The 14,390-nt window shown below is 38.9% G+C and overlaps 1 protein-coding gene across 1 annotated transcript in view; it reads right to left on the bottom strand.

Moving 5' to 3' along the window:
• The window catches only part of Lrp6 (LDL receptor related protein 6), a 122,353-nt gene that overhangs the window by 92,955 nt on the left and 15,008 nt on the right, over nt 1-14,390 (bottom strand). Inside the window, exon 2 of the mRNA XM_028780901.1 lies at nt 5,717-6,110. Within this exon, the coding sequence (XP_028636734.1) occupies nt 5,717-6,110 (394 nt within the window). The remainder of the gene's footprint in view (nt 1-5,716; nt 6,111-14,390) is intronic.

Raw genomic sequence — 14,390 nt, 5'->3', positions numbered from 1 at the left:
CTCAGATTCCCATGCGTTAGAATTATAGGCATAAGCCATTATATCCGGCTTTCTTAAAACATCTCTTTTGAAACTTGATGTCGGGCTGGTGAGATGGCTCAGTGGTTAAGAGCACTGACTGCACTTCCAGAGGTCACGAGTTCAAATCCCAGCAACCACATGGTGGCTAACAACCATCTGTAATGATATCTGATGCCCTCTTGTGGGGTGTCTGAAGACAGCTACAGTGTACTTACATATAATAAATAAATAAAAATTAAAAAAAAAAGTTAAAACTTAAAAAAAAAAAAAAAAAAAACTTGATGTCACAATTGAGGAGCCTGTGGACAAGATCCTGGGTTCAATCTACTTTGTTAAGGTATCTTCCTACACCTGTGACTGTTCTGTGTTCTGGCCTATGCCTTCCTCCATTGTCTTTCTCACTTTTCTGTCCTGTTCTTGTTGCTATCTTTCCTCCACTAAACAGTTCTCCCGTCTGCTTGCATGACACATGTATTCTGTTACACTCCCTTCTGTCCTTTTCCTTCTCTCTTAGATCCCCTTTCTACTTTCACACACACACACACACACACACACACACACACACACATTTACTAACGTAAAAAACTTATTTTACAGATTAGGAAACAGGTCTTAAGCAACACACTAGTGAATAACAAAGTTGAGGAGATAAAACAAGGTTTGGTTAGCATATTCTTATAAAATATTACCTAGATAATGTTTTTTCAAAGTAAAGACTTTTTTAAAAATTCTTAAACACATTCATAAATAAAAGCTATGCAGTCTTTTTTAATGTCTAAAAACTTGTATTTGTGTGTGTGTGTGTGTGTGTGTGTGTGTGTATTTAGAGGTAGGAGCACATGTGTGCTTTACTGCATACAAATGTGGAAGAGGATAACTTACATAATCTACCATGTGGGTTCTACAGATTAACCTCAGGTTGCCAGGCTCAGCAACAGTCCCAAACTATAATCATTAATTCAAAAAGATGACACTAGAAATTTACACTTCCTTATGAATGCTTTATATCCTTAACAAGAAAAACTAACAGAATGTATTAAAGAGAAAACATTATATGAACACTATTAATTTATAAAATTCACCTAATCAAAGCATATTTATCAAACACCTGAATGTGGCAGGAACTAGCTCAGTCATCTTGATATACCAGTGAAATACATATTTTTAAACATAATCTGTGTCCCTAACCTTTCCTTGTTTTTTTGAGACATAATCTTACTACATAGGTCAGGTTTGGCCTTGAACTTGCTATGCAGCCCAGGCTTGCTTCTAATTCCTTACCCTCATACTTCCATCTCCTGAGTATTTATTTACAAAAGCATTTCAAGTGAACTTTTAGTGTTACTATTATACTTAACAATGAATATAAAAAAATGTATCTTTAAAACGTATGCCATTCAGTTAGCTAGACAGGAGGATCACAAGTTCACCAGCCACACACAGGATGAACTCAAGCTCAATCACTAACTTGGAAGAAATATTTAGTGAATTGGAATCAAGCAAAACCATTCTCAGAATTGCTATGGGACTTGCACCTGAACTAGGCTGTCAGTGTCACCAAGGTAGAACAATGTGGGAATCAGAATAAAGTGCTTTGTTTTTTTAAGTATACAAGAATGTCCTCTACCCAATATAAAAGACAACATTGCTTCCTGAAACAATTTTCATAAGACACATATTTTCTTATTCGTTGGCCTGAATTCTACACTACCAGACAGAAGTACTGAAAGCAAAGAGGGAGATGGGGGTGGGGAGAACCAGACTAATAAATAGAGCCCAATTTAGAAAACTCTTCCTCCAGTGTAAGCTAAATGAACTGATAATACAAGAACTCCATCCATCCAAAAGCACACAGATGTCTGCACCGGCTCCCAATACTCAACAATATGTTCATTCAGCTGGCCTCCTTTTACATGTTGACTCTTCTGAATCTCAAAGCCGAGGATCCTGGGATTCTGAAAAAGTCTACTTTTTTTTTTTCTTCTCAGCTATCTTTATGCATTTTATCTAAAAAATAAACTTCATGTTTCACCTAGAAAATAAATCTGGAAATCACCTCTTCTGTTTGACAAGTGGAAAATTCTACCTGTAATTGCTTTTGCACTAAAACCACAATCCATGACACAAATCTAAAATCAGTAATACTGAAAGAGCGACAGAACATCTTTATTCTATGAGTTTAAAATATAATTTTAAGTATTTTCCCTCATTACTAATTATCAGATATATACCATTTAGACAAACTGTATTTGGTCCTAATTACATGTTAATCGTATTTATTTATATTGTGTGCGTGTGTGTGTGTGTGTGTGTGTATGTGTGTGTGTGTGTGTATACCACCACATAAGTATAACCCCATGTAGAAATTCGCAAGATGCTAAACCAACCAGAACTGTGCTATTCAAGCTGTAGAACCATGGATCAGAATAAGCAATCCCGTAAGAGCTCTAACTGGCCTTCTAATTCCTTTAATACTGCTGTCTCCAAATACATGCAACATAACAAACATTCTGTGAAAAGCTGTTTCTCCCAAGCTTTCTATCCTTAAATAGACAGTATATCCTTAAAACTACACCCCCTTTCTTCTCAAATGAAGTTAAAAAAGAAACAGAGAGGTCTGAAACATACTAACCATTAACCAGCTAATTTCAGTTATCATCCTTACAGTGGTAAGAATAACCTTGTCAAGAAGAAAAAGTGGGGGAGGATGGTGGAACATAAACTTCTAATCCCAACTATCAGAAAGATGAAGCAGGACAATTACAAATGCCAGGCCAGCTTGAGCTACACAGTAACTCAAACTTAAATAAAACTCTGGGAAATCCTGGCCAGAAGAGAGAAGGGAAGAGGCTGGGGGAGAATGGTCTCTTCACCAGTCTTCTTCCCTAATGACCAGTGAAAACCACCAAATCTAATATGCTCTATAATGGCAGTAACCTCAAACACATCAGCATCCCTCAGACCTACAAACTCTACTAGCAAAATACCACCTCCACTTCTCAGGACTACTTCAGAGTTCTCAAAAACCAAATTCTTCTAAGAAGAGCTTACTGTACACAGTCTCTAAGACTCACTCACCTGATTCCTAACCCATTTTCTGATGCATTATTAAGAGCCAGGGAGGGGCTGGAGAGATGGCCCAGTGGTTAAGAACACTAGCTAATTAATCTTTCAGATGACCAGGGTTCAACAACCATATGGCAGCTCACAACTATGTGTAAATCCTGTTCCAGGGGATCCGACACCCTCACACAGACATACAATGTAGGCAAAACACCAATGTACATAAAAATAAATGAATAAATGTTAAGGAACTGGGGCGATGGCCTGGAGAGTAGTCACTTAACGCACTTGCACCAAGCCTGCACAGCAGGCTGACCCATGTGGTTGGCTGAACTGACCTGAAAGCTGTCCTTTCACTTTTGCACACCCTAAAACTGTGTATGCTTTTAAAGGACCATCTCATTTCAATAGATGCTCCTTTGTAGTGGTTAACACTACATTTAAAGTTCAGATTTACTATGCTTAAGACTAAAGACCAAAAAACCAAAAACAAAACAACAACAACAAACAAAACAGCCTCTAATATGTTAAGCCTCTCGACTGTACAGGCTGTAACCCTGGCAACCACCCACTTCCCTTTTCATAGTTGAAGACTATGCTTAATTTGACTGATCTTACAAATTTTGCTGTTCTTTTAAGATATTATTAGTCCTAAGACTAACTGCTGTTTCTACTGTTGTAATCAAACTTGCTTATTCTTTCCAAAAAGACCCAAAACTGTAACTTCGTGGGGTTTGCCCTGGTAGGCCCCAGGCTGATACAGTTAGATGCTACATTTTGGGAGCGTTCTCAGTTGTAACTGAGTTGGGTATCATTCCTAAATAAAAAGCCTCTTTTTATCAACACTTACTCACGGTCATGGGGAAGCCTAAGCAGCCTCAGACTCATAACAAATTTTTTACTTTTTTAAAACATGGCATCGTCTTTAATATATGCCACCAAATCAGACCTGATATGGAAACAAGCAAACCCATACAAACCTTTATCTGATTTTCTCCAAGTTCTACTTTATTACATAAAATTAATTTACTCCCTTCTACAAAGAGGTTTAAAGCATTCTAATGTTTAAAACATTCTGATTTTGGAAAAAAAAATCAAACAAACTTATTAAAATATAAAAAGTATCCAGAAGATACCTTTGGATTTTGACTGAGTACGAGTTAAGTCACTTCAAGCTCATGATCACAGTTAACTGCATTCAGCCATAACAGTACACTGAATGAAACTGTGAACCAGCCAGACCAGGAAGGTAAGTGAGGAGCCATGTAGGCACGCACAGAGATCAGATCCTGCTCAGTGGCGCGGGATTTCCAGTTCTGAGCTGTCAGCTCTCACAGCAGTAGGGATGCAGCACAACAGCAGACCACTTGCCCCCCACCCCTCACCCCGAGCTCGGCACGGCCTGGGGTTTCAGAGGGAGTGGACACAGACGATCACTGCAAGATCATGAAATGCATGTTTACCTAAGTAGAAATAAGTTATTTAATATTTAGTCTTTCCATTCAGCACTGATACGTTAAGTGGTAATTCAGAGCTTAATATAAAAGATACTATTGCAAAATGACTGGTTATGTGATAGTCTAAAATCAAGAATATTTTTAAAACATCATCTTTAGTGATAAGATACTAAGTCTTCCTTCCCTCTTTAAACAATGAAGAGGAAAACCAAGAACTATAAACATGGCTATTCTATAACTGCTGTAAGAAACAAAACTATTTACACTGATTTTTATATTTTTTAATTTTATAAGCTTTATTATTTTTTAAAAATTGCAAATAAAAATTACACACCAAAACTAACCAGACCCAAAAATCTATACATCTCAATGAACTTCTATACAGTTTGAGTATCGATTCTGAAGCCATAGAGCTTTACATTTGACTTTACACTTTCACTTACTAGATATATATTTATGTACTTATCCATGATCAAAAACAAAAAGATCCACAATAGCATTTAAACTAGGAAAACGATAAGCTTTATAGTCTTTTTCATATCGTGTGTCCATTACCGACATTCAGTCCTTCCTAATCCTCTAACATTTACCCTTTCTTCCCTTTTCGACTGTTACACTCAACCCACATTTCCATCCATTTTCCTGGAAACATTTTAATTTTGCCCTTCTTTAGAGTTGAACTGTACATGTGTGTACACGTGCACATATATGTGTATGTGTGTGTGCATGCATATATATTTTTTTTCATATTCCATTCATCTGCTGACTGACAACTACGTTGATTCCAGTGTGTTGCTATACTGAATAAAGCAGTAATAAACATACACATACACACAAGTATCTCTTATGGCATGGTAAGTAGTTCTCCGATTTACACCCAGGAATAGAACAGCTGGGTTACATGGTGGTTCTATTTTTTTTTTTTTTTGAGAAATTTCCAAACTGATTTCCACAATGGTTCTATTAATTTGTAGCACCACCAACAGAGAATACACAGTGGATATTGTCTTTTTAAGAACACACTCAACTTTCCATAGTCAAGTATACTTGACAAGGAAACCCCCAAAGTCCTGGGTCTTTCTTTTTTACCCTCTAGCAGTGAGGGGGTATTTACCAATGAAGGAAGACTAGCAAAAGAAGCTGGAATGCCTTTTGTACACAACACAAACACTTACCCACTTGATGGATCTAAGGCAATAGCTCTGGGTTGATCCAACTCTTGCCAAAATAAAACTTTTCGTAAAGATCCATCTAAATTAGAAACTTCAATACGATTAGTTTCAGAATCAGTCCAGTACAATTTTTCTCCAAGCCAATCACATGCCAGCCCATCCGGGGACAATAATCCAGAAACAACAACATTCTGTACACTCTCAGTTTTGTTAAACTCTGTTCGTTTAATGGCTTCTTCGCTGACATCACTCCAGTATATCAAGCCATGACTAAACACAAAGTCCACCGCAGCTGCATCCTCCAAGCCTCCAACTACAACCGTTGCGTTCTCTTTGCCATTTGTAGCGTCAACCAATCTCAAGTCCCGTCTGTTTGCATAAAGCAACAAAGGGGCCGCTGAAACAAAAAGAAATATATGTAAGGAAGAAGAAAATGTATCAGATCTTATAAATTGAATCTTATAAATTCAAATCACCATTCGTGACTAAATACTATCAAAAATCAGAAAATGTTAGAAAAGAGGCTGGGGAGACAGCTCAGCAGGTGAGCTCACTTGCTGCTCTTGCATAGCACCTGGGTTTGGTTCCTAGCACCACATCAAATAGCTCACAACCACCTGCTCCAGGGATCCCATGCCTTCTGGTCTCTGTGGGCATTGTACACATGTGGTACACGTAAACTCACACACGCATACAACTATACACATAAGTAGAACCCCATATTTAAAAAAAAAATGAGAAATATAGCAATAGTGAATTGGCTAAAATCTTTTCACATTTAAAATGTCTTTTTAGCCCTTTAAAAAAGAATTGAAGTTAATTTCACCCAGCTGTCTTTTCTTATCGAGAGTCTGTCAGGTAAAATTTAAAACCTTTATACATACTAAAAAATGAGTAACTGGAACACTCCTACTCTGCTGCTGGAAAACAGCTGGCAGGTGTGTGTTTGGCTAGCTGTCTGCTGCAGTGCTGGTGATGAAACCCAGGATCCTCCAGTGTACCAGGAAGCAATCCCAGTAACGCACTACAGCCTTGGCCTCAGGTAACCACTTGTGAAGGTTAGATGCACAACCTACCATATGATCCAGCCACTGCACACAGTATTTACTCAAATACATGAGAATATATATACATATATATGTGTGTGTGTGTGTATGTGTGTGTGTATATACATATATATATATACATATATATGTATGTGTATATATACATATATGCATTTACTAATACATGAGAATACTCAAGAGAAATAAATAAAAACAATACAAACATCTATGAGTAAATGTTCAAAGAAATTTGTTTGCAATAAGTTAGAATCAATCTAAATGTGACAAACAACTAATAAATAAGTAGAGATATATTAATAGAATAAGAAGCAATAAACTGCCAGGCATAGTAATACATATTCACAATCCTAGCACTTGGAATAAAGAGAAAGGAAAAAGAGAGTTCCAAGTTTTCCTTGGCTACACAGGGATTTTACGATCAGTAAGGGCTAAAGGAGACTGTCCCCAAAAACCAAAACCAACCACCATTTTTTAAATGTAATGAACAATTTATACATGAAAAATGAAATAATCTCTAAATAATAGATGGAAAAGATGCCAGGTCAAAAAGAAAACATATTTAATGACACTCATCTATGAAAGATTATAGAAAATGTCAACTAATCTAATCAGATAAAATCTGACTTTCCTGAGGTAAGCAGGAGTGGGAACAAACAGGAACAAGAGTCCAGCTCCCCCACTGCCTCTCTGCAAAGCCAGGGACTGAGCCCAGAACCCTCAAGCACTCAGCACACAGCAACATAAGAAACTGGTCTCAATTATAAAGATGGAGGTTGAGCCCTTTCCACTTGCTATGTGTAACTACTACAGACACTGACAGTGCCATCAATTTCCCTAAACTCACTCCAGCTATATATACATATCAAAACCTCCTAACTTTACCCTTTGCATAAGTAACATTTATTGACAAATAATATCAATACCTTAGTAAAACTTAAATAAGCAGCCTAGCAGAACCTGATAATATAACTTTCTGCTCTCCAATATTAATGATCTCTGACTAAACCTAATACCAAATTTAAATATAAACCTTACCTGAAAAAATAACATTTAACTCTCATAAGGTTGAGTTACTAGGACTACAATAGTATAAATTCTGGGTTCTTTTATTTTAAATATCTTTACTAAATTTCTGACATTTACTTTCCCAATATCAGGCACCAATTAAAAACTGAGTGCCACTGTCCTATGGAGCTTCCTATGACAATGGGGAGTTATCACTGCACACTGAGTACCCATCAGTCATGTGACCAAGAACACTTAAAATACAGCTAATGGGGTGGGTGTGGGTGTGGGTGTGTTTGTGTGTGTGCTCGAGCACCAAGTGCATGCCTGGTGCCCACAGAGGCCAGAAGAGGGTGTCAGATCTCCTAGACTGAAGTTACAAATGGCTGTGAGCCACCCTGTGACTATTAGAAGTCAGAATCAGGGTTCCCTGCAAGAATATCAAGTGCTCTTAACCCCTAAAAGTACCACTCCCTTAATTAAAAACATTCTAATTTGAAAAAATTAAGTGGCTCACAAAACTTAAAAAAAAGTAATGGTTAAGCCCATTTATAGGACTATATTAGCCAAATTGGATTATGAACATGTGTTCTACTCATCTGTTAGATAACATGAATTTCTGATCCAACCACACTGAAACCCAAATTTCTCAGTCAAAAATATGTGGACATTCACAAAAAAAAAAAAAAAAAAAAAACACCTGGCTGAGTCCCTTCTGCTTGCTATGTGTTAGTACACTGACAAAGCATCAATTTCCCTGAACTCACTGCAGACATCCACACATCACACTAATGAACAGTCCCCAATAATGTCTATGTTCACCTTTTTACAGTATAAGCCAAAGAGGGACATCTGAGAAAAAAGAAGAAAAGAAAACATTCCTATTAGTGAAGAGTTAAATGCCAAAGGCTGTAGAAAACTAAAGAATAGTTCCAGAACACTTAACTTTTTGTTTTGTTTTATTTTGTTTTGTTTTGTTTTGTTTTTCAAGACAGGGTTTCTCTGTGTAGCTCTGGCTGTCCTGGAACTCACTCTGTAGACCAGGCTGACCTCAAACTCAGAAATCCACCTGCCTCTGCCTCCCAACTGCTAGGATTAAAGGCGTGCGCCACCACCGCCCTGCCCAGGACACTTAACTTTTACAATCCAAGAGTAACGAAAATGTAATAGTTAATGGATACTTTCTTTATGGCATTATCATCCATGAAAGACTTTATATAACAAACTTGTTTATGGCATTAAGTGGCAGCCAAATGGCTTTCATAATTTTCAAGTCAAACATTAATAATCCCACTGATGAGTTTTTTACCCACAAAAATCTAAAAAAAAAAAAAACTTTCCTGGTAATTTAAAGTTTCATGGGTCTTCTGAGTAGCCTGCAGTGTTGGAGGAGACCAGGGACAGACTAGTCTCTTCAACTTAACAGCACTAGTTATGACTGAGTGGTCTAGGGACTGTACACTATCAAAGGGTCTGTCTGTGCAGCTACTCTTTTTAGGCATGAACACGGTCTACAACATCGCCACCAGAATCTGTTGAGTAGCATGTAACCTGAAGAAAATTATAATCATTTTTATCTACTAGATATGACAAAGTCTGCACACCTGTTCCCTGCTAGTAGCACACATAATACACACCATGTGCTTACTCCACAGTGTTTACCCGACTTCTTAACAATCAGAACTCAAACAGAAATCACATCTCTTTAGCAACCACTTGCAGGAGCTCAGGAATCTACTCTCATGGCTGGGTAGGTGGGTGTATCCTTCCTCCCTGCTGCTCCTTGCACATCCCTCCAAAGCTGTGCACTCAGTCAAAGGGAATGAAAGGAGGGCAGATCTTTGGTCAATATCCGAATGGCTGAACTCCTCTGCTAGAAGCTCCTTACAAGTTCTCAAGGTCCATTTTGTCCTTCATTCTCTTTTTCTTTTTCCCTTGATGAAGACAAAGTCTTACTCTGTAGCCCAGGATGGTCTCAAACAGACAACATTCTCCCTAGGTTCTAGGACATAAGCATAGATCACACCATCAACATCTTATACTTCTCAAAAAGTTCTCTGGTCCCAGCTATGATGGTACACACCATCCATCCCAGTACTGGAAACACAAACCGGTAGACCTGTAAAAGTTTAAGGGCAGCCTGGTCTATATAAGCAGGCTCTAGGGCAACCCAGGCTACACTTTCTCCCGTCCTCAGCAGCTGTGGGGAAATGCCCTTCCTTCTCTGTGGGGTCAAGCAACACTTTAGGTTCACGCTCTGCATCTGAGCTCCATCAGCTGCTCCGTGTGTTCAAGGGCTCATGGCAGGCTCTGATATCTACCCCACTCCAACCTTGTTTACTATCAAGAAAATGCTTCTCTTTCTCCTAAGGACACATCTCCATTCATCTTTCTGAACTTCTTTTGTCAAACCTCATACAACTCTATCCAACCGAACCTGCTTTCTCCAAGGCTTCAGAAAAAAAGTCCAACTACAACCTTTCCTTAGCCCTTACTCCTTACTTCTCTACAGCATTCACTAGAGCCCTACTGGGAGAAGGGTCTCTCTATACCACGCTACTATTTATTATTCTTGTTTATTTCACATCTTTCTCTCACTTCTCTTATACACATAGTATTCCAGGACCTCTAGTCTCCAGATGAGAGAATACAAAACAACCCAGACTCTACTGATCATCATACATAACTCATTTCTAAACCATCAACTTAACCTCGTGTTTTATTCCTGGGGGGCTGCAATCTTCCTATCATTGACTTAAAATCCGTTACCTTTCTTTGTGGGGTGGCAATGGTATAGGCAAGTGTGTGCAAGTGTGGGTAGCTGCACTAGCCTAGGCTTGCACATGTAGAAGCCAAAGATGGACATTAGATGACTTTCTGAGACAGGATAGTTCATTGAGCCCAGGCTGGCTGGCCAGTGAGCCCCTCCCCCCAGAATCATCCTGAATGCTGCCTCTAGTGCTGGGGTTACAGATGAATCCCAACGGCATCCTTATATGGTTTTTATTTTGGGTTCCAGGGATCCAAACATAGGTATTTACACTTTTCATAGAGACATCTCCACAGCCCAGGTCTCCTAATCTTACTATGGGCATGCTCCCTCTTTTCCGAGTCTGCCAATTACTGTGTAATTAACCCTTCTTTACTATTTCTTTAAATGTGCCCCTCATTTCTAGAACCCCTCTGTTGCTCTAGGCTACATGAGCTCACATCTAAATTTCCCAAACAGTGAATGATCTCGACATTCCCCTTTTCCCACTTCATTCATATACTTCATTCATTCATACACACACACACACACACACACACACACACACACACACACACATTTGTACTTCACCCAACTCAAATGCTCCCTCATTCCCTTTATGTAAGACATAAAGTCTCAAAACCTTAGCCTTCCACTATGTAACTTCCTCCTGGAACTCCAAATTCATCTTTATAATCTCAGGACATAAAAATAGATTTAACATATAGACTGGGAACATATCACAGCACATGTCATCACCAGTGTACTCACTTTCTTTCTCTCTCCATACTTCTCTCCCAGTGAGCAAATCTAAGTCCTTCAAGGCTAGAGTTACATCTTATCTACATCTTTCATTGTGGGTGACCAGCCCGGCATTCAGGGTACACTGAGGCAGGTAGCAATAGGTGGTGTCAGCGATTGCAGAGGACAAAAGTTTGGTAAATTTGGTAAATTTTCTGCTTTCTTTAATTCTGCTATTCTATGGCCAAAAGCCTCCACTGGCTTCTGGCAATAAATTCCTGCTGACAGCAGCAGGAGATTAAGAAAAGAAGCTAGTTACTAAGGCTCTTTTCTCTCTGGCTCAAGGGCCCCTCGTTGGTCAAGCAAGAGGTTCAGAGTTCCTTAACTCTGAGTGAACCAGAAAGAAAGAAAAAAAAGAGAAAACTTCAGACATACACAAGAGACACACGTACTGGATGAAGATGAAGAAAGCTACACCATCATTTTATAGAGGTTCTTAGTTTTTAAACTTTCTCGGGATAATTGATCACAGTTTTCTAAGCATTTTTACATTCCAACAGTTGATAGGCAATAGTTCGTGTCATAGATCCTAAGGAATTACAGCAGAATTGTTTATATATGTATTTCCATTAAGACTAGTATTAGACTAGATATACCTGCTACTAGCTCCAAAAGTTCATTATAAGTTTAAAGCAATGATTTTTTATGTCATAAGTTAGCATGGTTTTGTCAAGAGGCAAATCATCTGCCTTGTGTCTTATTATTTTGAAGTCTTGTATAGATAGACTACTCCATCATTTATTTTTCTGTCTTTGTACCTATAATAAATTGCCATTCCCAGTTTATGACCTTTAGTTAGCAAATAGTGGCCTTGTTCCTAACCTAGAAGGAATGTTTTCCTTGATCATAAATTTGTTCCAAGCCTGCTTTCTTTTCCTAGTGCAATTAGTTCAATGAAACATGAAGGTTCACTGGAGCTTTCAGTCTATAGGATGTTTGAAATTCAACTTAGGAGTTCTATAAAATCACTATCAGGAATAATGAAATCACTAATTCGTCTACACAGCATTACTACATGCGAGTACATCGTCATATTGATTCTAAAGGAAATCTACCCAATAGTGTAGGCTGATGCCCAGGATCATTAGGCTATGTAATAGTGACAGGAAAGACATATCAGCAGCAAGAAGCAGTCCTGGGATGAAGTCTCTGAGAACCCAGCATTCTCAGAGCTCACCCATCGCAGTCATGCAGAGCCGTGGGCCGTATCACTTGCTTGCCTTTGCCTTTCCTAGATGGCTTTTGACACTTCATCTTTGAACCTCTATAGTCTTTTATCACTTACTTCATAAAAGCCTTTGTTTGCTTGTTTAAATGAGGGGTTTTTTGGGGGGGGTGAGGCGGGGGAAGAGTGCTTGGATAAAGATGCATGCCAGCATACCCAGCTTTATTTATAGGTACATTGTGTGTACATGATGTACATTTTAAGGCCATAGGACATGTTTCAGAAGTCAGGTCTTTCCACCACACGGGTTCTAGAGATGAAATGCAGGTCCTCATGCACCTTTGCTCAATAAGACATCCTACCAGCTCCATACTCAATTTTTTCTTTTTTTTTTTTTTTGGTTTTTCAAGACAGGGTTTCTCTGTATAGCCCTGGCTGTCCTGGAACTCACTCTGTAGACCAGGCTGGCCTCGAACTCAGAAATCCACCTGCCTCTACCTCCCAAGTGCTGGGATTAAAGGCATACGCCACCACTGCCCAGCTTCTATACTCAATTTTGATACTAGCTTTTTTTTTTTTTTAAGTATATTTTGTACTTCAAGTAGGATGTCAGTTCCTTTGGAATTAAGAGCTATATGCCTTAGAACTAATTTATTCCAGGTGGCTAGTTGAATCCACTGCTCACAGCAATATGGCAAATATTTTTACTAAACTAATATTTAAAAGCAATCTTCCAGGATTGAGAATATAGTTAAGTCACAGAGCACTTATGGAGCACTTACAAAGCACTGGCTAAATCCCCAACCATGCCAAAAAAAGTAATTTTCCATCTTTCAGAGCCTATTGTAAACCTAATTTAGGGACTGGCAAAGATGGCTCAGCAGGTAAGGATGCTGCCAACAAGCCTGATGACCAGAGTTCAATCCCCAGAACCCCACAGCAGAAATTGGCTCCTCCAAGGAGTCCTCTGAATTCCACAGGTAAACACACACAATAAATAAATGCTTAAAAGAAAGTAGAGAGGAAGGGAAGGCACGGGAGGAGAGGGAACAGGAGAGACTGGGAGGGGAGGAAAGGAAGAAATTCACCTTGCAGAGTAGTAGGCTCCATGGTAGAGTGCTTACACCGCATGTATGGGGAAGGTCCTAGGACCCATCTCCAGCCCAGAAAAACAAATGCATTTACAAAAGAACTTTAAGTTCCAACTAAGAGCTCACAAATGCCCATGAAGCTACTCATGGTCTGGGTTTGATTAAAATGTAGTCAAACTTCTATCATCCCTTAAACTCTGGCTTAAACACCCTCAGCTTAAGCAGATGTAGAACAGTTTCCTCTCCTTCCTACCTCCCTATTTCCTTTCCTCTTCTACTCTTCTCTCTTTCTTCACAATTGTTTGCTATTCTGAAGATTGAACTGGGGCCTGTATACATTCAGGGTAAGGGTTTATGACTGAGAACAACTCTAGCCTCTGAACATTCGCATTTAACCATCATTCAGAAACCAACAGACCACATCAAAAGTCACTTGCTAAACTGGCCTATCACCAACTAACCTATCACCTCCCCAGCAAAAACACATTCACCACTACCTGTGAAAGTCTTTCTGTATGGTTTGTAAGGTTCCTAAAGAGCCTGCTGTCAAAGCATACCCCGTGTTGAAGTCTTTTCAAAGTGTTCTCCTACTTCATCTATGGGCATGTGGTAACCTTACCTCAAAGACAGTGCTTTGGGAATTACATCAATGTCTTTCCAGTTCAAAAATGGCAGCTAAACTGTGTTCCTGTGATCAACTCTTATTTAATGTATATTAAGGTGTCTGCCTTATATGTGTATAACCATATGCCATACATGTCCCTAGTGCCCATGGAGGTCAGAAGAGGGCATCAGACCC

This window comes from Grammomys surdaster, unplaced genomic scaffold (genome assembly GCF_004785775.1).
Source record: "Grammomys surdaster isolate TR1022 unplaced genomic scaffold, NIH_TR_1.0 373, whole genome shotgun sequence".
NCBI classification, from domain to species: domain Eukaryota; kingdom Metazoa; phylum Chordata; class Mammalia; order Rodentia; family Muridae; genus Grammomys; species Grammomys surdaster.
Note: the sequence above shows the minus strand (reverse complement) of the source record. Positions and strands in the feature narration are given on the sequence as shown.